General features: G+C 34.2%; 1 protein-coding gene across 1 annotated transcript in view; it reads left to right on the top strand.

Moving 5' to 3' along the window:
• Positions 1 to 23,038, top strand: part of mlycd (malonyl-CoA decarboxylase) — a 30,702-nt gene extending 7,664 nt beyond the window's left edge. The window contains 4 exon segments of the mRNA XM_056478499.1: positions 12,488 to 12,600; positions 12,681 to 12,837; positions 14,536 to 14,688; positions 21,938 to 23,038. Coding sequence (XP_056334474.1) covers positions 12,488 to 12,600; positions 12,681 to 12,837; positions 14,536 to 14,688; positions 21,938 to 22,483 — 969 coding nt within the window. The 3' untranslated portion in view covers positions 22,484 to 23,038.
• The last annotated feature ends 2,467 nt before the right edge of the window (positions 23,039 to 25,505 follow it).

Below are 25,505 nucleotides of genomic sequence, written 5' to 3'. Positions count from 1 at the left end.
CACCTGCCTTGCACGTAGTCGTGTTGCCAGGAACCGGCAGACATGCAACAACTTTAATCATAAGATAAAACAAAAAAACAGTTTCCATTTAGAGCTACTTTACGGGACTCAACACTTGTAAACACTCAATCCAACGTGTTCACGCGGCTTTCAGTCCCGTCCACACTGGTCACAGCTACCAACCAATAACAAAGCTTGTGCTACGCATTGTTGCGATGTGTAGTTTAATTTTTTGAGAGGTGCGCGTCAGCATTGGTGTCAACCGCGGTAAGGGCTATGTGATTGCGCAAAGGCTGTGCCGGGGCATACGTGTGAGCTTTACGCAGAAGTATAAATCAGCCTTAAGCTGAAGGAAAGTGAGTGAAATTCTCAAAAATCGAATCATCAAAATTAATCAACTTTCTTCAGATAATTTATGATTGAATGTGAGACAAGAAAACAAGACAAGAAAATTTTGTCTTCTGTGTTTTCGACAATTTATGCATATTTATATCTCTAATTCATATATTACAAGAACAATAATGCTATAATATAATATAATATAATATAATATAATACAATACAATACAATACAATACAATACAATACAATACAATACAATACAATGCAATATAATATAATATAATATAATATAATATAATATAATATAATCAGTACAATACAATACAATGCAATATAATATAATACAATATAATATAATATAATATAATATAATATAATCAGTACAATACAATACAATACAATATAATATAATATAATATAATATAATATAATATAATATAATATAATATAATATAATATAATATAATACTAATCTGGGGTTGCCATAGTGGAACAAACCGCCAACTCATACAGCATATGTTTTGAGCAGCGAATGCCCTTCCAGCTGCAAGCCATCACTGGGAAACACCCATACAGTCCCATTCACACACATACACTACAGACAATTTAGCTTACCCGATTCACCTATAGTGCATGTCTTTTGGACTGTGGGGGGAAACCAGAGCAGGTGAGGAACCCACGAAAAACATGGGGAGAACATACCAAACTCCACACAGAAATGCCAACTGACCCAGCAGAGGCTCGAACCAGCGACCCTTCTTGCTGTGAGGCTATTGTGCTACCCACTGCCGCCACCGTCAACCTAGACAATAAATAACTTTAAACTATTAAAAGTGTTAATAAAAGTCCCTTTTTCCAAACATTTCAAGGATATAAAATTGTTGGAAGAACATAATGCAATTCAAAAGCATTAATATAATGTGGAAAAATAAAAACATGAATCACAAAATACAGAAAACTGCTAATTTATGACTGTTTTCTGCAGTGGATATGATGTAGAGATTTTCTGCTGTGTGTACACTTATAAACTACTATCACATCCCTAACTCAAAGACAGAGAGACTCTGAAACTGTGCTCCTAAAAACGGTGAAAGTATATCACCTAAACTGATTTAGCTCACTCTCTCCAGCCAGAGCGCTGAAGAGCAAACTGCGATAAAATGACAATAATCGGTCAAGACAGAGAACGGCAAAGATGCTGAGCTTTGCACTAAAATTTAATCACACATCCTGAACTCTCCTGAGCAGAATTAGCAGGATCCCAGAAAAACGTCAGTTCAGATCTCCAACCAGGTACATCTTTTGATGCGTAATCGATAAACAGAAGCAGTCGGTCTGAACTCAAACAGGTGTCCTGCAGAACTTCCTCACGTCTGCATTGTATTGGACAGTCAGCAAACTGCTTGTAACGGTTTGCTCAGAGCAGTTTAGGTTGACTGCTCTGACACGTCTTCTGCTGTATTAGTGATCAGTTACGCTGACTGCCTTGTCAGTGCGCCATTTACATTTCCTCAGTCCATTAGTTTTGAGATTTACATTAGAGGTCTTTATTATATAGCAGGAATGATCTGATCTCTGATGCAGTTTAAAGAGCTTTTATTCTAAGCTTTTTAAAGTAGCATAGTGAACAATTTTGACTGGAATCCATTAAAAAACTGCTGATTTTTAAATCTTGAAATGCGATTTAATGCTTTGACATTGTAATACTGATTACACTGTGCAAATTGATGAATTTTAATGTCATTTTTAAAGGGATAGTTCACTTAAAATGACAATTCTGTCATCATTTACTCTTGAGCCCTGCATTTGAGCCCAAGCCCGAGCCCATCTGAGCCTGACTTTTTTATGCCCCTAGGACCGGGCCAATTTTTACATCATAGCTAGCACGCATGTCGGGCTTCGGGTCTGCTAAAATAAAAAGGTTAATGAGATCTAATGCGTGCGGTCCAGAAACATCAACGATGCCTCATGCATAGAGATTTACAGCCACGTACAATGGAGAACATAAAGAGAAAGTATTGCCAATGGCGAACTTAAAACTGTGAACTAGAGGAACGGCAAACTTCTAGTCAACTTTGCCCAGATTACCTCGTAAGAACAAACTCAGTTGGAAGGGTGAGAGAACTGTCAGATAAACTGTTTAAAACACCTTAAATGGTAGCGGTTCCATGCAAGGAGGCTGCACAGCTCTGAATTGTCTGATGAAAGAAACACGGGCTGGGCCTGGAGTACCCCCAGCTCCAGTACTGATGAGACTGCAGTCTCCACGCTGTGTGTGAGCAATATTTGTCTCATTAGTTTTAGGCCTTTTGGCAAATGTCTCAATTAAGTTTAGCAGTTTTAAAGAGCATTTACTCATTTTGAACCTTGTTTTAACCAATAGCTATCTGAATTGCTTTAGTGTGTGGAAAAAATGCCAACAAAATTAAAGCCAATAGATTTCTTTACCCATCTCCCACCATGCAAATACACACACACTTTAAAACACAGAATTGTACACCTTTATTTATTTTCATTCTTTCTTGCTTTGTATACTGTTAAATAATCTATTTAAATTATGTAATAAATAAATAAATAAATAAGTGGCATTAATTTGCATTAACTCTCATGGTAGGTGCGTACAGCTGTATGGCTGCAGGCGCCACAGGGTTAAATTGAGTAAACTCATTGTGGACAACATACCGCTTGGATATCCGTCACTTAAATTAAAACTTATATTTAAAAAGACAAAAAAAAAACTCTAAAGTTAAAAGTTATTAAAGATTTCTCTAAATTATTCTAATAATAAAAAAAAACGGGAACAACAACAAAAAAAAAACATCAACTTACTATTAAATACAAATCTGGTCTATCTTAATGGCTGTAACAGTGTAAGCTGTTTGGCCGAAAAAGACAGGCTTCGGGTCGGACTCGGGCCAAAAATTTTGATAAGCAGTTGGAAAAGGTCAGGGCTATAGCCTGTGTGTCTCGGGCCGGGCTAGGGCTTCGATTTAAGGCCTGTGCATTTACTCACCTTTATTCAAAACCTATTTGAATTTCTTAATTCTGTTGAACACGATCATAGTCTTTTTAAGACAAGTCAATTCATTTGGCGGCCATCTTTGAAATGCTTCTCAGGTGGTATGCTCAGGCATTCTGTTTGAACGGGGAAACATCCAATTCTCCAAAATTGCTTTCCAAGCTTACGATTAAATTTCATATCAGAAAACAACAATAAAATTAAGCAACAACTGCCTATTTAGTTACATTTCTTAAACGTTTGAGTCACACAAAATCTGCAGAATTTCATATCTGAGCCCCTCTTTTGAGAATTCTCAGTTTATAGTGATTGCTGATTTGTGGGTCTTCATTCGCCATATTGACCATTACACTTTTACCCATTTAAAACTATACGAGTGACACGTTTTGTGTATTCTATAGTCTTTGACACAATAGAAGATATTTCTGACATCCACTGACTTTTATACAGAATTTTTTCTACTATATAAAAGTCAATGGTTGCCAGCAACCAGCATTCTTCAAAATATCTTCTTTTTGTTCAGTAGAAGAAAGGGGTTAATAAAGGTTTAAAACCACATGAGAAAGAATAAATGTTGATATCATTTTCTTTTTTTTTTTTCTCTTTTTTTTTCAGCAGGTTAGCACAGAAAGTCTATTGAAAATACTGGGGTTAAATAAACTGTCATGTTTTAAAGACATGGCAGGGGGGAATATAATTTAACGCAGTGCTTCTTCTTGTCCGGTCTAAGACCTACTTTTTATTGTATATCTATCAGGCAGTGAAGATCACAGATTTTTAAAGAAATCAGATCTGAAACGTGGAAATTTTCTAATGGAAAGAAAGTTCACCAGAAGCACTGAGGCTGGCTGAAACAAAAAGCCTGTGTGCATATATACCCATTGGTTCATACTGAAAAAAAAAGTACAAATGTAAGTTTTTCAAAGGCTAAGTGATGACAGAAGTTACATTTTTGGATGAGCAATGCATTTTTACAAAGCTAGATTTGTGGTCTTAATAGTATTTTAGTATTTTTCCTCACAATCTAAAACTGGCTTCCAATTTACACATGACCAGGTGGGAATTGCTTTAATGTCAGACTTCTTCCATTTGCACCCTTCTTCACTTCTCATTCACATCACTAAAATCTGTGAATGTCTAAAGCCCAATTTCAGGTTCTGCTGAGGTGCAGTCATTGACACGTCCTTGACATTCCTGCTCCTTTTATACAGTGCAGATTTTTCCACAGAGCAAACGCTTTCTGTCCTATTAAGTTCCAGCACAGCAAACCGCAAACTTCTGCAGGATTAAAGGTCCTGTAAAATTAAAACTAAGTTTTTTCTAGATGTTAGTATCAGTATGTTAGTCTTAAGGCCAGGACACAACGCCAACAACTAGCACAGACGAAACCCAAAAGTGTTGTCGTCTTGCGTTGGCTCGTGTCTGGTCCTGTTTGAACCAAAAAGATGTGCATTAAGATACCAAACGAATGAAAGCCAACTGCTTTCAGTGTGAGGCAGAAGTCTCATTCCTTAAAGGGAAACCGGAACACAGACAAAGGATAAACAAAGCAGCATTTTGTACCATTATCACAATAATTGTCATTCACTACAGAGATATCCCAAAAATTTGTCTGATAATCTAAATACATATCATTTGCAAATATTTGAGAAATGTAGTGAAATTACAGACGGCCTCTTTGTGTTCCTTCTTGACTTAAATTGTTTACTTGCTATGTCACTTCCTTATGTCAAACTCTTCGGCCGACACCCAATGCCAATTCTACATGCTGAAATGGGCCAATGCGACCCAACATTAACCCAATGGCAAACAGTTGCAAAATTCACACTTATAAGATATAAACATCCAAAGCTTGTGGATTGTCACTTCCGCCTAAATGGATTAACTATTTTTTTGACATCACCTCATACTCCAGTTTCTCATCAAATCTTCTGACCAATCAAATACTCTCTAGTATATAAGTCCTGCCCTCTTCAAGATGCTTCTTATTTGCTTTTCATTTGATGTGCTTAATCTCAACCACTGTCACTGCCAGCGCTGTGATAAAACCGAAACGTTATTGACTGTTTTTTTTTTTAAAGGGGAGGAGCTACTCTGTCTAGGGCTTATTCCTTTGTATGTAATATATATATATATATATATGTATATATATATATATATATATATATATATATATATATATATATATATATATATATATATATATATATATATACATATATATATATAAACACAACTTGTAATAAAACTGTGCGGGGCTTGGATATCTAGATTAAGTATTGGATACTTGTTATATAATTAAAAATTTGATTCCCCTTGTCCAATTTCTGCATGCACGTTTTTTTCACTGGCTTCTCTGTCAGGAACTTCTCCTCTGGAGAGAACCTTCAGTAATAACCTAAAGATTTGATTAGAGATGTGCTCAAAAGTGTGGCTACGTGTTGTGAAGAACCATGGCGAAGCTAGGTGTAATTATTGTTATAAACTTAAAAGTTATAAAGCAGGGTGTCGCAACCAACATGACAAAGTCTTAGCTTTTGTATTGAAGTAAAAAAATATATTAAAGTAGAATGTTCTTTTAACAGTCCCGATATCTTTTTCTTTTGCAAAATTTTTCTTTTGCAAAATTCCTCTGCTGATTCTTTTAAAACCATTAGCAGCGCCCGTAAATTGGTGTTTTTTCCATAAGATTAACCGTTGAGAATGTTTTATTGTATGTGTATAGTCTTTAATGTGCGTTTTAGTAATGTTATTCTATTTAAAGCAGCACTCAGACGCGAATTTATCCTCGAAAACGTGGCATGAGACCGATGCATGTGTTTGATGATTGTTTTTTTTTGCACGTTCGATCAATTCCTGATCCTTTGCATAAAGTTTTTAATCAAAAGAAATATTTGTTAAACAATTGTTATTTTTAAAAAAAGCATATATACATATTAAAACTGTAAAACAGAATAAAGTTCATGGTCTAATCGGAAATGAAGGAAATTAGTTATGGATTTCATTATTTAATGCATAAAATAGGCAAGTCTTTTTATAAAGTGGCTTTAATTGATCTGAAACTTTTAATTACATTTTCTTTTCTTGTAAATAATAAAAGTTGCATCAGATTGATGAAAACGAACTTGAATACCAGCGTGAACAGGGCCAAAATTACTTGTTTTTTTACAAAGAAACAATTGGATACAGTGTCTTCTGTCTGCAGTAGATTGCATACAATCCGAAAACTCCAGGCATTATAATAACGGCTTGGTCTTTATACTGTAAAATCGTGACAATATTTAATCATTGATCGTAGGCCACAAATATGGTTATCGTGATAATAATTTGATTGATCATGCAGACCTTCTAGTTTTAGTTGAGATTACGTCAAACGTTGAATAAAAAATGCACATTTCAATGCACTTCAGGGAACCTTTTGTGATATGTCTGGACTCTTAGCCAGACTTTGATATCTTTTTTCCTCTAATACACACTATCAAATGTATAATAAAGCTTTTTTGATAGCGGTGGCCTGCAGTGCGATGGCAACAAATCAAAGTTGGATTGCACTTTTATGTGCACTTGGCCCCAGAGTAAATTCAGCCATGTAAGCAAATACAAAACTCTTTTGGGCCGAAGAATTTGAAGGTAGAACATCGAATAAATGCTTAGAAGTAATTTCCCAGCCCAGAGAGGATTTGATGAGTTTAAAGTTAAGTGGAACGGTGACTGCCGGGTTTGCCATGGGCTGTGGAGTATGGCTGAGATCGACAGAAAAGCAAACGTCCCCATCGGCCTGCTTTCCTTGAAGCAAGCGTCCTGTTTTCTGGCAACTTTGTTAGATTGTTTTTGCTGCTATTGATCTATAGGGACAGCTTTTCCTTGACACCTCTACTTATTTTCTCCATACAAATGCATTACTTAGTGGCATATTTATCTAATAGTCGGTCTTATAGTGCAGCCGAGAAATGCTAATTCCCGATCTGTTGCTGGTAGGCACAGCTGAACTTGCTTGCAGTAAGGTCATGATATTTGATTGACTGCATCTTATTGGATATTTTTATCTTTTTTGTTTTGTTTTCTGTGGTCATTTTGGCTGTGTTTATGCATACTTTTTGGCAGAATGTTTATTTTTATTGAACTTTTAATATTTCACTGTGATTTCGTTTCATGAGGCTGTTGTACACTTGGTAAAATAAATATTCATCTCAGTGGCATTTAAGCAAACTGCCATCCCTTCTTTGTTAATAGGCTTCCATTTGGTTGGCAAGGTTTCAGTTTATTATTATTATTATTCAAATTGTTGAATATATTAGCACTTTTTTTAGGTTTGACATGCAAAGTTCTGTTTTCTGCTTTTGAGCACTGAAGGCCAAAGAGAATAAAATAATCTAATTATACATATGTGTGTGTTGGTAAAAACTGAAATGTTATTGCACTATAAAATAACTGTTCAAAAAGGGTAATGTAATTTAACAATTTATTCCAGTGATTTTAAAGATGAGTTTTCAGCTTTATTACTTCCGTCTTCAGAGTCGCATGATCCTTCAGAAATCACTCTTATTATATTATATTATATTATATTATATTATATTATATTATATTATATTATATTATATAATATAATATTATATTATATTATATCATATTATATCATATTATATTATATCATATCATATCATATCATATCATATCATATCATATCATATCATATCATATCATATCATATCATATTATATTATATTAGATTAGATTATATTATATTATCATTAATGCTTATAGTAATAAAAACAATGACTGGATATATATAATAATTTCAAGCAGTTATTTAAAATTGTAATAAATATTTGACTTTTTTTTACATCTAATAAATGCCACCTTGATGAACAAAATAATTTTCTTAAAAAAAAAAAAAAACATGAAAAAAAAACAGACCCTAAACTTGTATGTATATATATATATATATATATATATATATATATATATATATATATATATATATGTATATGTATATGTATATGTGTGTGTATATGTGTATATGTATGTATGTGTATAGTCACATTGCAGGATATGCAATGTTGAGTTGGATTAGTTGATCAGCACAACAGTTGAGAATACATATGTGGAATTATTGCAATCATTTGCATTTGTTTTAAAGGCATTTCAATACAGTTTAAAGCATTCGGGCACAAAAAAAGTACAATGTTTGTAACTTACAAGAAGAATTTTACTGAATGAATACAATAAAGACTATAAAGTGTTATTATTATTATTTTTTTTACATTTTGCATTTCATTATTTATTTTCTGCACCTGAATATTTGACTCTCTGGAAAACCATTAAGCATTATTTATTTTATTTTTTGATGCTCTAAAGTAATTATTTTTGCTTACAATTTGTTTATTATTTTTTCATACATGATTGCACATTTACAAAATCACCCTAAATAAATCTAAATGAATGATTTGTTTCCAAATAGAGTTATTCAAGCCACCTGGTGAAAATGTATGTATTCATATCGCAATATTTATCTCAGAAAAACAAAACATCACAATGTCAGCTTTTTTCACTATTGCGCAGCAATATATATATACTTGAAGTCAGAAAACCCTTTGGGTTTTTCTTTTTTAAAATATTTCCCAAATTATGTTTTCCAGAGCAAGAAAATTTTCACAGTATGTCTGATAATATTTTTTCCTCTGGAAAAATTCTTATTTGTTTTATTTTGACTAGAATAAAAGCAGTTTTTTTAAAAAAAAAACATTTTAAGGTTAAAGTTATTAGCCCCTTTAAGCTATATATTTTTTGATTGTTTACAGAACAAACCATCATTTTACAATAACTTGCCTAAGTACCCTAACCTGCCTAATTAACCTAGTTAAGCCTTTAGATGTAACTGTATAGAATCTGTATAGAAGTGTCTTAAAAAATATCTAATAAATATTATTTACTGTCATCATGACAAACATAAAATAAATCAGTTATTAGAAACGAGTTATTAAAAATATTATGTTTAGAAATGTGTTAAAAAATCTTCTCTCCGTTAAACAGAAATTAGGGAAAAAAATAAAGAGGGGGCCTAATAATTCAGGGGGCTAATAATTCTGACTTCAACTGTATATATGTATATGTACTTTCTGATTTTTGACTTATCCAAGACTGTTAAAAGAAAAATGTAAGTATAAAAGTAAATAAAGTCTGCTTTGCCTTAATAAAGGAAATATTATATTTAAATATATTAAATATATTAAATATATTATAAATAATATGGCATTATGTAAATAAACTGCAATTTAAAGGTTTAAAATACAAATTAATTTCTAGTAGTTCTCATCAGGACTGATGGCTACAGAAACAACTGTGAAAGCCTTAAATATTTTTCAAATAAGATACTTTTTTTTTTTGAACATGCTCATTTTTGGCCTCTGTGAACATTTTGCGTAACTATTTTAAATTGCACAAGGGGCTAAGCTCAAGAATCTGCAGGAGCGTCTAGCCTAGCATTTTCTGAGGCGCTTTGTACACCAAAGATCTGGCTATTTGTATGCGTGTTGTGTTGCTCATCACCATTATGAAAGAAATCTGACCCTCGAGGGAGAGTTCAGCATCATTCCTCATGTGGGGAGCAACAGCTCTTTGATGAAATGGAACGGTGTTTACCACAGAAATCTCTCAGCGTTCTCCGATGGACACTAACAGATCCCGCGCACTAATGAGAGCACCGCCAGAGCAAATAAACAGACAGAGGGAAAAACGAGACTCCCCTGAAAATGTTGTATACGCTACAGATGAAATGGCAGCGACTGCGAGTTGCTTCACACGTTCGGTGAAAGTGGCTGTGAAATATTAATTCCCTCGACGGAAGCTGCACACTTTATAATTAGGCACCATTATGAGCGCAGCTGTACTGAGAACGATTCTTGAATATCGCTGCTTATTGCACATGAATTACAATATTAAACCGGCTATGCTTTGCACTTTTGCAACGGATTATTATTTCCCTCTCTCACTGAAGTCCATTTATGACATTAGTCAAGGGTTTTTTTGCACATGATTTGGTTTTGCATGACCATTTTCAACGCTCTCGTTGACTCTTAGGATTAAACTGGCTGGTTTTTGTGCACACACTTTTGAGATGAGTTGTAAGTAAGCTCTTTTTCCAATAGTGTGAGCTTTTCTGGATGACCCTTTTACAATAAATTAAGTGAGGAGTAGGCTTGTCACAGTAATCAATATATCGACTTATCGCAGAACACAAGAACACGACCTTGATCATTTTTGGTGATGCAATATATATCGCACATACATAAAAATTATTTCTAACAACATTTTAGCTGATTTTGCAACCTCTCTATCTCTATCGAATGTGTCAGAATGGTTAAAAAAACACTGAAGTATTCACTATAAATTACTTTAGTATATTTTCATGTGTGTGTCTGACAACTTTTTGCAGCCAGTTAACTTTTTTACCTTGCAATTTTTTGTTAACATTTATTTAGGATTAGCATTTTCACATTCTGATTCCAATGCCTAATTATTAAATTGATAAAATGATTATAACTAAATAAAATATTCCTAAGAATAAAATATAATGTGTTCTTTGGAAGAGCGTACTTGCATTGTGGTGATATTACATTGTCATTCTAGTATTATATAATGAGTGGCATAAAATGCTCTTAAAATGACAATAATATCGTTTATCGTAATGTATTTTGGTGCAATATATCATACTTTAAAAACAGATATCGTGACAGGTCTAGTGAAGAGAAAGTTTTGCATTGGGAAGGTTTCATTTTTTAGGTTGTATTTTAGAACTTCACTTTTGGGTTTGTAATGAAAAGAAGAATGTTTTTGTGCCTTAATTTAAACATAATTTACTAAATGTTTGCACATTGAAGGTTAACCACTTTACAACCATTACATTTTTTAACATTCGACAATCCTTCAGCTAACATGAAATAACAATTTGCACCAAATATTTTGAAGAATTTATAATCTTTGTTAACGTTGCGGTAACACTTTATTTTGATGGTCGCTTTTCGCACATGTTGTTGGCTAAAAGGTGTATTGCAACTATACATGCCAATTACTTCTCATTTGAGTATTAGTAGACTCTCTGCTTAATATCTGTTGATACTGCTCCTTCAACACATTTCACTGACTATTAGAAACTTTGCAAGTACATGTCAACTTGCATTAACCCTAACCCCAACCTAACAGTCTACTTGTAATCTATAGAGAATTAGTTGGCATGTAGATGCAATGTACATTTAAATTCAACAAAATGCATTAATGGACCATCAAAATAAAGTGATACCAACATTTCTACGTGGGGGTGTGTGAGGGAATTCTTTGAGACTGCTTGATTTATTTTTAGTCTAGGGTTATTTTTAGGAATGCTTATTAAGATATATTAATATTGGTAATAATTTTGCAAATCAAGAAAAATAAGTTTGGATATGAAATGAAGCATTAAAATTCCCAACTGAAAACAAATTAAATTTAAACTATACTAAAAAAATAAAAATAAATGACACTTAACTAGTAATCTTAAGAAAATATTTAAACCATTTACAAATCATTACAATTTTTTTATAAATATGCTAAAATATATGAACTTTGAAGTGAACTAAGAGAGTCTAGATGGTGACTCTTTGTTGAATTGATGGATATTGAAAGTATATAGGTTAGAAAAATGTTATTGCTGTATTTATTATTATTATTATTATTATTATTATTATTCTTATTATTATTATTATTATTATTTCTTTCAAAGTGTATGGATTTATTTTGAGTTATATATTATTTTTGTATTTTTTTGCTAAACTGAAAATTTAAACCTTTATTAATTTGTATGACTATGTTTAAATAAAAAAAATGTTACCAAAAAACAATAAAAAACAAAATATTACTGTTATACAAATACAAATATTATCGTATATAAAAATCGCAAGTTAACACTGGATAAATAATTCAGATTGGGTTACAACTTTTCCCTTAAAATGTACAATTTAATGAGCATATTTAAATTAGCACAAATATTAGACTAGTTTTGTGCTAAATGATTTTCTGGTGGTGAAACGACCCTCACTTCTCACATTCTTCATCACTACTCTTCTCTGTTTATGAATGTTTGTGTGTTAGGACCTGAACAGCACTCTGAAGGCTCTTCTGTCTGAATGGTTCTCTGTTGGGCTCCTCCGACTCGAAAGAATCACTTGGCAGTCTCCATGCGAGATCCTTCAGAAGATCAGCCAGTAAGATCTCTCTCCTAGAGGTAGAAACACCTCCTTTTATTTGTCCTCTCAGTTGAGTTTTTTTTTTTTTCTTCCTCCAGGTACGAGGCAGTGCACCCTGTGAGGAACTGGACAGATCTGAAGCGCAGAGTAGGGCCAAACCGGAGGTGTTATGCCTTCACCCACGCATCCATGCCTGGAGAACCACTGGTGGTGCTGCATGTTGCTTTAACTGAGGACATAGCAAATAATATCCAGGTGAACACAATAGGGAAATTACATCAAAGTTATTCATCTAATAAATCATAATTGGTGGTTAATGGTCAGAGTTTAAGGCCTCTCAATGCAGAGATTTTTGGCCTTTTCAAGAAGTTTTTTTTTTATTTAAAGAAAACATGACACAAAAAGTGTTTCTTTTGTTGTCCTTCATCTATTTATGTGTGTAGATTTCAATTAGAATAAATTACAAAAAAAAATAAAAAATTCAAAATTAATTCAGCAGCATTTACATACAGCGGGGAAAATATTTATTGAGCACGTCATGTTTTTTCCTGGGAATAATATTTCTAAAGGAGCTGATGACGTGGAGTTTAACCAGATTTTGGTAAAAACCCAAACAATACATATATAAAAATAAGACAAAACAAAAAAAATGTGAACATTTTGTTGAGTAATAACTATCAAATGACACAAGGAGAAAGTACTGAACTACTGAAACGTATTTAATACTTTACATAAAAGGCTTTTTTGGTGATGGCAGCTTAAAGACACCTCTGGTATGGAGAATGAAAGTCACATGAATTGCTCAGGTGTGAGGTTTTTCATAGAATTCAACAGAGTGTAAGAATCTTGATAGTTCTGTGAGTCTCGTCAGTTAAATCTGATCTTTAATTTTTATATTGGATTTAAGTCAGGTGATTGGCTGGGCTATTCTACAGCTCGATTTTCTTTCTCTGAAAGCATTTGAGAGTTTTCTTGACTGTGTTTTGGGTCATTGTCTTGCTAAAATGTCTACCCTGGACATTTCATCTTTATCATCCTGATAATGTAGATGTTGGACTGATAATGAGCTAATATTAATTTACAATAAGGAAGGGTAGAGGGTTACTGAATAAATACTGAAAGATTTCAGCTGCTGTCTGGGCGTTCACTGCCTTTCTACACCTCCCTTTCTTCATGTGTTCAATACTCTTTCCCTGCGTCATTTCATTACGCATAACTTAATTTGTAAACTAATTAGATTTGTTTTCTTTGCATACATAGATTTCTTTGGTTGTTGCCAACATCTGGGGAAAATTTCAAGTTAACAGCACCTTTAGAAATATGTGTTCTGAGAAAAAGGGTGATGTGTTCAATACTTATTCTCCTCGCTGTAAATCAAACTTTACAGTTTTACTATCATATCTATATTCTGAGGGCTTTTTTACAGAGGGATTAGTTTTTACATAATTTCCCTGATTTTAGAGAATATTTTATTTTATTAAAACAAATTGTAATTTTCAATTGACCATTGAAAAACCATTGACTCTTATGTGCCAAAAGATTTTTTACCCGACTTTATCTAATATTCTGATTCATTTTCTAGAAATGTATACAAACTAGCACATATTTCATTGAATAACAACTAACTTGTGTCCTGTATCTAAGCAACATTTTAGAAAACAGCAATGCAAAAAATCTGTGATATTTAATGTAATCAATGAAGTATGGTGATAACTTTTTAGTTTACCCTATTCACCTGCAATGTGTTGCTCTTAATAGACAGTAAAAATGCAATTTGGTCCATAAATGGAAAAGAAAAAACTGTGGCAATGAAAAAAGTAGTGGAGTAAGAAGGGGGACAAAGACAGTGTGTCCCGTGTGTACGGAATTGTTCATTATGGCCCACGTTTCTGCCAACAGCTGCATTCAGTCCCAGGTGAGTCTATTAATTTATTGTGTCCCTTATTTTTCCAGGGCATTGTGAGAGAGTTTGCCACTCTTGATGCAGATGAGGATGTGAATAAAATCAACGCCGCCATCTTCTACTCAATCTCTTCCACCCAGGCCGGACTGCAGGGTGTGGAGCTGGGGAATTACCTGATCAAGAGGGTGGTTCGAGAACTACAGGTAGGCAAATCAATGAGAAATTAACTTGGATTAAAGAATAACAGTAGTGATGAGCATAATAGGAAACGCTTATAATAATAAAAAAATATACATTTAATTGTTTTTTAAGCAGGTTACAGGCATTTGGTAATCTTTTAATAAAGTTTTAATAAAATTCTCACTAATAACTGCTGTAGCTGCCTATTATTAAGATATTAGCTGTTTATTAATACTTATGAAGTGTATTCTGCATGATCTTATTCTACATCCCTAATCCTACCTAATACCTACACTTAACTACTTCTGTAATAAATAGAAATTAGGAATTAGAAGTTTAATGAGGCAAAAGTCATTGTTTTGCATAGTTTTATAGTTTAATAGCAAGAACTGTAGCTTGAAATAGAGAGTGACCATATGCAGTTGAATCAGAATTATTAGCCTCCCTTTTAATTTTTTTCTGTTATTTTTTTTCAATTCCTGTTTAACGGAGAGAAGATTTTTACAATACATTTCTAAATATAATAATTTTAATAACTCATTTCTAATAACTGATTTATTTTATCTTTGCCATGATGACAGTAAATAATATTTTACTAGATATTTTTCAAGACACTTCAATACAGCTTAAAGTGACATTTAAAGGCTTAACTAGGTTAATTAGGTTAACTATTCAGGTTAGGGCAATTAGGCAAGTTATTGTATAACGATGGTTTGTTCTGTAGACAGTAAAAAAAAATAGCTTAAAGGGGCTAATAAATTTAATAATTTCTTAAAATGGCTTTTTAAAAAATTTTAAACTGCTTTTATTGTAGCCAAAATAAAACAAATAAGACTTTCTCCAGAGGAACAAAATATTATCAGACATACTGTGAAAATTTCCTTCCTCTGTTAAACATTATTTGGGAAATATTTAAAAAAGAAAAAAGATTTAAAGGGGGGGGGGCTAATAATTCTGACTTCAACTATATTTATATTAATAATTTTCACATGCGGTCACGCCATTGGGAAAACATTACTATCTCCTGCTTACCACCAAGTCATGGGCTAAGTGATTTAACTTTTTTAGCCAAAAAGCTGGATAAAAGTTGTGCAGTAGTGTTAACTAATCAACGAGATGAAGTCCCTGAGCTGTGCATCTACAGAGTGCCTTCATGGACAGAACAGCCAGAAAAGAGAAATTAATGGATTTGTGGCGATTCAATTCTAATTTGCAGGTTAAGTACAATTAAAGTCTAAATTGAAATACAAAGTCAAAGGATAAACAGAAGAAGTGAACAAATAGATTATCCCTACCAATAAATATTAATCTAAGAAAAAGAAACACATCTCTATCAAATGAGCAAATTAGCAAAATTGATTTTACCTATTTATTTAAACCATAATAGAATGAAAGTTCATTTAGGTCTAGTTTTGTGGTTACAGGCATTATAAAAACAATATTTATTAAAGGGGGAAAACAATTCATAGACATTTGTATGTTAAACATGCTATATTATAGCGTTAAATAGATTTATAAAGATAATATTAGATATTAGATATTTTTACAAGATGTAAAATAAGACCTTGGTGTGTGTTTGTGAAGTTTCAGCACAAAATACCCCACAATAATATTTATAGCTCTTTGAAACTGCCTCTTTTAGGCTTTTATCCTAATTGTGCCATTTTGGTGACTGTCGCTTTAAATTCAAATGAGGTTGTGCTCTTTTCAAAAGAAGGCGGAGCTACAAATGCCTATGTCAGCATAGCGCTTTCAAAAACAAGATTAATGTCATATGCTAATGAGGGAGAGATGGTCACTAACGGCCGGGACTTTCCCCCTCTGATGACACGTACAAAAGGAGAAGGTCAATCAAAGTGTTTCCGCAGTTTTTTATGAAGTGTGTTTATAAAAAATAGAATGGATTAACTTTTAGAAGCTGGTTAACCATTAGAAGCTGGTTATATTCACACACTGTTGCCACACAACTGTTTAAACCCCTTATAAAAGTGAATTTTGCATAATGTTAAAACATAATATGAGATGTTATAAGCAGGTATATACTGTATGAATCATTAATATACAGTACCAGCTTCTAAGGTTCTCAAGCTGCATAATCAATAGCACATAGAGTAAACCTAAATGACAGTTTACAGGTGGCATGCAGAGGATCACCTGTAAATAAAAGAAGTTGTATCACAAATATGTTTTGACCCCCTTACACCTGTCATTTAACAGTCAAAAATATATTGTCAAATCTAGATGGATGAAACAAATTGTGTGGCTTGAATGCGACTGAGTTTGCTAACACTGACTATAGTGTAAAAATAGGAAAGGATGCTACTTATGTGAAGCATATTTAGTACAGTGCTTGCTAAAAAAGTCATTACTGGGTTTAAAATTAAACGTGAAGGGAGTTCATCAATAATGTATTCAAATGATCCCTGACTAGGGGATTTTGTCAACAAATACTAATATGTGGTTAATTAAATGTCATATGCTAATTAATTCAATAAATTGATTGACATACCTTGAATAGATTTGTCCCACAGCATCACCTAGTGCCAGACTGTAGCGCATGTTTCTATCTGGAAGGCAGAGAGAAAAAAAAAACAGGAAAACTAATAAAATTTCATCTGTCACTCTCAATAACATGAAGAAGGAGGGACACATGGCATGTCACAGTGTTCTGGCTCTTTACCAGATGAAGGCGAAATTAAATGGAAAAGAAACGAGAGGCACTCAGGTTTATAGATTCAGATGAGTTTTGCTTGAGTGAGAATGTTGCTGAAACAAAGTGTCGAGTGGCTGTTTGTGTAATAGAGGTTAACCCTAGTAAAGGGCTCTCTGCAGTTCTCAGAGCTGATTTACCCAGATGAGAGATTGAAGGCGTCATTTGAGTGGAAATGGGCAGCTGATAGATAATATTTCATGCAAATTGTGCATGTTGATGCTCTAGATTTGTGTTGAAAGTTGATTGTTTTTGAAGTGCGTGTGAATCAGATTCTTTTCATCTCAGTATAGAAATATCTGTGTGACCCTTGCACAAATTTAACGTGGATATCATAGTTTTCACCAAACATGAATATATATTTGATGCTTACACAGATTTACCATGGCAACTAGGGATGTTCTGATACCCTTTTTCTCTTTCCGATACCGATTCTGATACCTGAGCTCAGGGTATCGGCTGATACCAAGTACTGAACCGATACCTGAGAATGTATCTGTGGAAACAGATGTGAATACTACTAGCCCTGTACAGGACTTCCCACACTTCTTGAAAGTACTTGAATTTCAGACATATGTATTTAAAGCCTATGTATTTTCAAAGCCTCATATTTTTTTGTAAAATAATGAGCATTTAAAAAAAAAGATGGTATTGGATCGGTTTATAGTTTCAAATACTCGCCAAAACCGATGCCAGATTATTTGCTGTATTGGCGAGTATTTCTAATACTAGTATCAGTATCGGAACAACCCTAATGGTAACCATTAATGATCTATGATATAATTCAGCAGTCATATCGGTATCTGTCAGTAAATACTTATTTTTAATGTCATTCTTATTGGTCAGTTATAAATTCCACCGGTTGGTCTGCAAGCATGCATTCTTTAAATATTTTTTTAAAAGAATAAGCATATGTTTTATTTAAAAAAAAAAAAAAGGTATTGGATCGGTTTATAGTTTCAAATACTCGCCAATACCGATGCCAGACTATTTGCTGTATTGGCGAGTATTTTCAATACTTGTATCAGTATCGGAACAACCCTTATGATAACCATTAATGATCTACGATATATGTCAGCAGTCATATCGGTATCTGTCAGTAAATACTTATTTTTAATGTCATTCTTATTGGTCAGTTATAAATTCCACCGGTTGGTCTGCACCTTGCATTTTATAGATATTTTTTGTAAAAGAATGAGCATATGTCTCATATTTTTATTGTCTCATATGTTTTATATTTTTTGGTAAAAGAATGAGCATATGTCTCATTTAAAAAGCAAAAAAAATTTTATTGATCGGTTTATAGTTTCAATCTTTGATCAGTTATAAATTCCACCAGTTGGTCTGCAAACATGCACTTTATAGATATTTTTGTAAAAGAATAAGCATATGTCTCATATTTTGTCTCATATTTTTTGCAAAATAAGGAGCATATGTCTCATTTTTAAAAAATGTTGGATCGGTTTATGGTTTCAAATTCAGAAAATGTTTATTTTTAATGTCATTGTTATTGGTCAGTTATAAATTCCACTGGTTGGTTGTCAAGCATGCACTTTATCTACATGCTTTGTTGTAAAAGAAAGATCTGTAGAAGTGACCTTGTTTTCTGCTGTTCAAATTTGAAAGCAAAAAATATCATCTAATACATTTTTTGGTTTTATTTTAGCAATCAGGCACAGAAAAATTCATATTAAGATTTGTATTGATCAGTCTATATATCAGTAACCCCCTTTCAAATTTAAATAAGTTACAGTAGCTCTTTATAAATGACTCTATTTATTGTTGACTGTCGTTACATCTCAGTAAAATATAGAGAAAATGTTATGTAGTTTGAAAGAAGTATAAAGTACCTGTGAGAGCTGGAGATCGTACTTCTGCTGTTGGAAAGAGTAAAGGTGACTCGCTGTGCCACAAGGGGACGATCGACTTGATGGATGGATGATAGACAGAAAAAAAGAGGTGGAGAAAGGTCACTGTGTGATTTAGGAGAAAGGGAGGAGGGTTTGCTTGTCTTTCAGCAGAATCCTCACGAGGCTCTTTTGCACACTCTTCTTGTCCTCGCGCTTCATTCTCTCCCTCTGTAGCTTTAAACCCGCTGACCGATGTTTTACAGTAAATTGAGTTGATGAATGAAAAGTGACCCTTGGACGTGGTTAATCTTCCTTCACTCCTGCCTGTCTGAAGGAGTGATGCATGGCGAAGAACGAGGAAGTGCGATGGACTTGAGGCTTCAAATCTCGGCTCCTCTGGGGCCCGTCTGACACGTTTGGTTTGTTCAGTGCTCTCTTTGGCTTCAATGTGGGATGGAAAATGAGTGTGTCGATGTCCTTGTGGGGAAAGAGAAGGAGACACGGTGGACTTGTTCAACATGGTTTTTAAATTAGTACAAATGGAACGGGTTGGATGGAATATAAAGAAGAAAAAAGATTGAGGAGAAGAGTTATTTAATGCTTTCTTTGAATATTATAACAAAAACAATGGGAATTATTTAGTTTTTGCTTTTTTTATTTCAACACTTGTCTGTGAATCAAATCCTGACTTAAGTTTCAGATAACATCTACTGTACACATAACTTGGATCATTTACATAACAGCCCCAAAAAATTATGACTAACTGCTTTTTAGGACATCAAATCTGTAAACTTTAGTTCACTCAAATCTCTGTAATTTATTAAAAGAGTCAGTTAATAATATTTAGGGTGCTTTCACACCTAGACTTTTGTTCGGGAACCTGGCGCGTTTCCCCAGTTAGCATGGTTCGTTTGGCATATGTAAATCCAGCTATCACACTCGGATCCAAGTCAATCGGTCTGAGATCGCCTGAATGAGGTGGTCTCCGATCGATTGAAATGAACTCTGGAGTGGATTGTAGTGAGAAAACAATACAATCCATCGAACTAACGAACCAGGCTATATCACAGTGTATTATGGATATGTAATAGGCATACTGTATATAACTATATGAAGAGAGAATTATGAGTATGGTGGGATGTCATTCCTACCGGTAAATGTGAAACCGGTTTTGTTCATTTCTGCACTGACACCTTGAAAGAAAGATCAACATTGATCTGCTTCATGTTCTGACTGCAGTCTCGGTTCATCTGTTAATTCTTTCTGTAAGCCTATAATGCATAATTCTAGCAAACATTTTTTTTAATAGATTGATTAATTCAATAGATAGTTTTTTACAAATCTTGACAACTGATATGGGGCTCTGTATGAGAAAGTCTTACCTTTCTAATTTATATTTGGTGATGATGTCTGTGGGTGTCAAAATTAAACTGTATCTTTTCGCTTATAATGTCTAACTGCTTATGATCATAAATTATAATAATTAATAATAAAAATAATAATAATAATAAAATTAATATTATTTAAAAAATTAATTAATTAAAATAACAACGTGACAGCTAAGCGGAACTCGGAAAAATAAACCCTGAAACTGACCAATGTGAGGAGAGTTTACTCGCACGTGACTTGTTTTAGCCATTTTGGTCCATTTAGAAACTTTGCTGTGTGAAAGCGAACTGCACTAAGAACAAAAATAACGATTGTAGCATTTTTAAACCCAATTATTTTCTAAGGGTGCTTTTACACCTGTAGATCGATGATTTTATTCCGAAACAGGGATTAAAATTGTTATAATGTTCGGACTTCATCGGACACGATAATATTAATAATATCTTGCAGTGTGTGCTCTGTCGCAGTTTTCATATGTTGTAGTGTACGCACATTTAAGATTTGACGTTATAAAATTGCAGACGATTCTCCAAGTGTGTGCGCTGCAACCAGATTTCATCATGGGTTAGGATGCCAAAACTCCTGTAGTCTAAGCCCAGCTTTAATGTGTAAAATCTTATTCAAAACACCTAACACTTGTATAGAAGGAATGGTTAGGAGAATTAGTTCTTTATTAACAGTAGTCTTGTAACTAAAATATATATATTTTTTATTTTAAATGCACTGTTAAAGGGATTCATTCATTCATTCATTTTCTTTTCGGCTTAGTCCCTTTATTAATCTGGGGTCACCACAGCGAAATGAACCGCCAGCGTATGTTTTACACAGCAGATGCCCTTCCATCCGCAACCCATCATTGGGAACCGTTAACGGGATATGTCACCCAAAAAAATTACACTCATTCGTTTAGAACAACAATTTTGGAATCGTCTAACCATTGACATCCATAGTAGGAAAAACAAATGCAATGTTTGCCGGATTCCAACATTCTTCAAAATATCTTCTCTTCTATTAAAAAGAAAAACATCATACTAGTTCGGAACAAGTCAAGTGTGTGTAAATGATGACAGAATTTATATTTTTGCATGAAACATCTCTTTAACGGTGCATCTTTTTTTTTTAAATGGCCGCAGTGTTATAGTTACAAGGCTGCATGGTGTTATAAAAGCGAAGAATTAATTTTCATAACCAATTATTGATGACAACATTTTTTGATGACAACAAGAAGAATAACAAAAAAATGAGGTGCTATATTTCTGTTTGTGTTGTTGGTATAGATACATTTTTAAAGAGTTAACTGTCAGTGTTTACCTGTATTTGCAGAGCGAGTTTCCACACATGGCCCAGTTCTCCAGTCTGTCTCCGATCCCCGGCTTCTCCTTATGGCTCCAGGGGGCTTTGGGACAGCACAAGAAGGAGGGCCGAGCCACCGAGCTCCTCTCTGAGCAGGAGTGGCGGGAAGTGGAGGATGTGACAGGAGCTGCTCCTGGTGCCCCTGCTCTGGAGGCCCTGCGCAGACTCATCAGCACCAGCGAGTGGATCCACTCTGACCGTCTGGTTCGTGCTCTGGAGCCTGCACTAATGCGGCTCTGTGCTTGGTATCTGTATGGCGAAAAACGACGAGGGTACGCTCTCAACCCAGTAGCCAACTTCCACCTTCAGAACGGCGCAACCATGTGGAGGCTGAACTGGCAAGCCGATACGAGCCCAAGAGGAATCGCCAACTCCTGTGGAATAATGGTCAATTATCGTTATTTTTTGCAAGAGACTGGAACTAACAGCGCCGCTTACCTGCACAATAAAGTCATCAAGGCCTCGGAGCAGGTGCTGGGACTGGTGTCACAATTCCAGAGGAACAGCAAACTCTGAGATAAATATGAAGCTCTGTGTTGGGACAGTAATGCATTGGCATTTAATTTCAGTGTTATCGTTTTTTGATAACTGAGTGATTTGAATTTGATGGACAAACACGGTGAGGGTTGAATATGCCTTGAATATCCAATAGGATGTACGACTGAAGCATATCATATTTGATTTTTATTCAGAGATGGACAGTTGGAAATCTGCCTTTCTGAAAGACAATCATCTAATAAATCCAATTATAACTGGATAGCTCATTCAAAAATGAAACTTCTGTCTTCTGTCTTACCAAATCTGTATGACTTTTTTTTTCCTTTCTTCCTTACAGAATCTTCTATTCTAGTTGTTCACAATGACCACAGAATGGTGACATTTCCAGTTGTGAGCATACTATTTCTCTGACATTTCTTTAACTATGTAATATGTAAGAAAAGACTTTCATATAACTTGAATCTGAGAGGCTTCATCATGCATTAACTGCTGTTCAACACTCAAGATTGTAAAACGATGGTTTGTTCTGTAGACTTTTGAAACAAAAACTAGCTTAAAGGGGCAAATTATTTTAACCTTAAAATTGTTTTTTAAAAAATTCAAAACTGCTTTTATTCTAGCTGAAATAAAACAAAAAAAGACTTTCTCCAGAAGAAAAAATATTATCAGACATACTGTGAAAATTTCCTTGCTCTGTTAAACATTATTTGGGAAATATTTAAAAAAGAAAAAAAAATCAAAGAGGGGCTAATAATTCTGACCAACTGTATTTAACAGTTCTGAAACACTGTGAATATAAAACTGATCAAAAAATACACATACACCTCACAAAGAGGCAAGTCTAAAATTATGTCATTATTGTGACCACATTATAGACAACAAATATCACACCCTATTCACCAGATATAATTTATTAGTAACATTTTGAAACGCATCAATGAACTATTTTTTCTATGTTGCTTCATGTTCGTTCACAAATACTTTTAAGTAATTAGAATAGTTTTTTACACCATTACATGAGTCTTTATTCTAAAGTGTTATCATTTTACCTACAGTATACACTCAAAAAAATGACTTTTGCTGCTTGTTCAAACTACTTATTTAAATTCAGCCAAACAACACAATTCTTTAGTTTTCTTGTGGGGACAACTTAAATAATGGACCTTATTTAAAATAAAAATTATATATTATAAATAAAAATGGCCCTTGTGGCTAATGGCACAGTCACACTAGAGTTTGAGGAAGCAAAACTCTGTTGTATGTAGCTGCAAAAAGGGGCGGGATTAAACAAGTTGATTAGACATTAAAAAAAGTGAGCAATGTCATGCCAGTGGTGTTGTGGTTAGTGCGTCCACACATGCACTCACGGCGACCCGAGTTTGATTCCGCCTCGCGGGCCTATGCTGATCCTTCCCCTCTTTCTGCTCCCCATGCTTTCCTGTTAATACTCTCTACTGTCCTCTCAAATAAAGGTGAAAACCCCGAAAAAATAATTATTAACAAAAAGTGAGCGATTGGTCCATATTTGAAATTTCTGTACAGAGAGGTCATATTTTGATCTTACGCAATCACATGATGTGATTTTGCAGGTCATAGTTCACCAAGCTTGAACTGTCCAATGCACTGAACCACGAAACGTGCTTGTGTTTCCGGTCTGTTGCATGCGTATGAATGGAAGTATATGGGGAGAAAAAGTGCAACGTGACCAAGGCTTAACTGGCTTATTTACAGTTTTACTGTTGATTAATGAGTATTGTCTGTGTTAAATAAATTGTTTTGTTCAATCTACTTTGCCAAATTTGCCAAAACAATTAAGTTAATCTAATTGATTTGAGTTGGGACAACACGAAGGTATTGTGTGGAACCCAGCATTTTTTTAACAGTGTACAATTTGGAATGACGAAGACCGATGGCTGTCATTTTTGAACTTACCATTTGCTCTGGTTTACCATTATTACTCATAATGCTGCTTGGTGATGTGTCTATGAGATTTCACCAAATCTTTTTTTGTTGTTGTTGTGCCAAATTATCCGCTAATTCTAAGGAACGAAAAGATAATTGTCCAAATGACTCTATCTTCCTTTTTCAGCGGTGCTTGATTTGCGCCTGTGTTTGATTAGCTGGTTGCTGATTTTGATGTGGACTTATGCTCCATTTCGAGAGACTGAGGGTAATGAAGCGAGAAGAATCTATCAGCCCCTGTCATGTCTTTGCCATCTCAGCGTGTGTACGTAAGAGAGCGTGCCAGCGCGACTGACTGGAAGCTGCTGTAATAAATGATGTTTTGATTCCTTCATTAGTGCGATCTGATTCACTGTGAAAAGCCTTGTCAGTGTGTGCCAGGCTAAAAAGCATTTGTTTATGAATTAAAATTCTGCTTATCTTTCGAACCGGACTCCTTTTGTTTCTGTTATAAATATGATATGCTATCTTGGGAGTTTGATCAGCTTTTGGGCAATGGAGGTGGTTCTTACATATTTATTTATTTATTTTTAAAGTATGCTATCTGCCTGAGCCAGATCCTATCAAGTTCGGACAGATCCGTCAAAGTCCCTTTAAGGCAAGTCATTTCACTCGGCGGCCATCTTTGATGCATCTTTTGGGCAGTATGCTCGGGCATGTCTTAATGGGGAAACCTCAAATTCTCAAAAACTGTTAGCCAAGCTTACGATTACATTACATATTTTAATCACCAGTAGAATTAAACATCAACTGTCTCATGATTCATTTCAAAACATCTGAATCAAACAAAATCGCCATATTTTCCGGTTGCTCAAGCTAATGCGCATGCACACTCGAAAGGAACGAGATCATGACACCAACCTCATTTATGGCAGTGTTATCATCCTCTGATCTTTTGAAGTAATCCACAACTTGGTCTAGATGGCGAATCTCATCCAGAAATGACACGTTTGTGGCGTGTTTGAGTAGTTGCTGCCGTCATGTGATGTGCGTTTGACAGGACGGACTGTACCTCGCGTTCATTTCATACAGATTACAAGCAAATATATACAGTGCATCCGGAAAGTGTTCATGGCGT

Source organism: Danio aesculapii, chromosome 18, assembly GCF_903798145.1.
Source record: "Danio aesculapii chromosome 18, fDanAes4.1, whole genome shotgun sequence".
Classification (NCBI taxonomy): Eukaryota; Metazoa; Chordata; class Actinopteri; order Cypriniformes; family Danionidae; genus Danio; species Danio aesculapii.
This window is presented reverse-complemented; position numbering and strand designations above follow the sequence as displayed.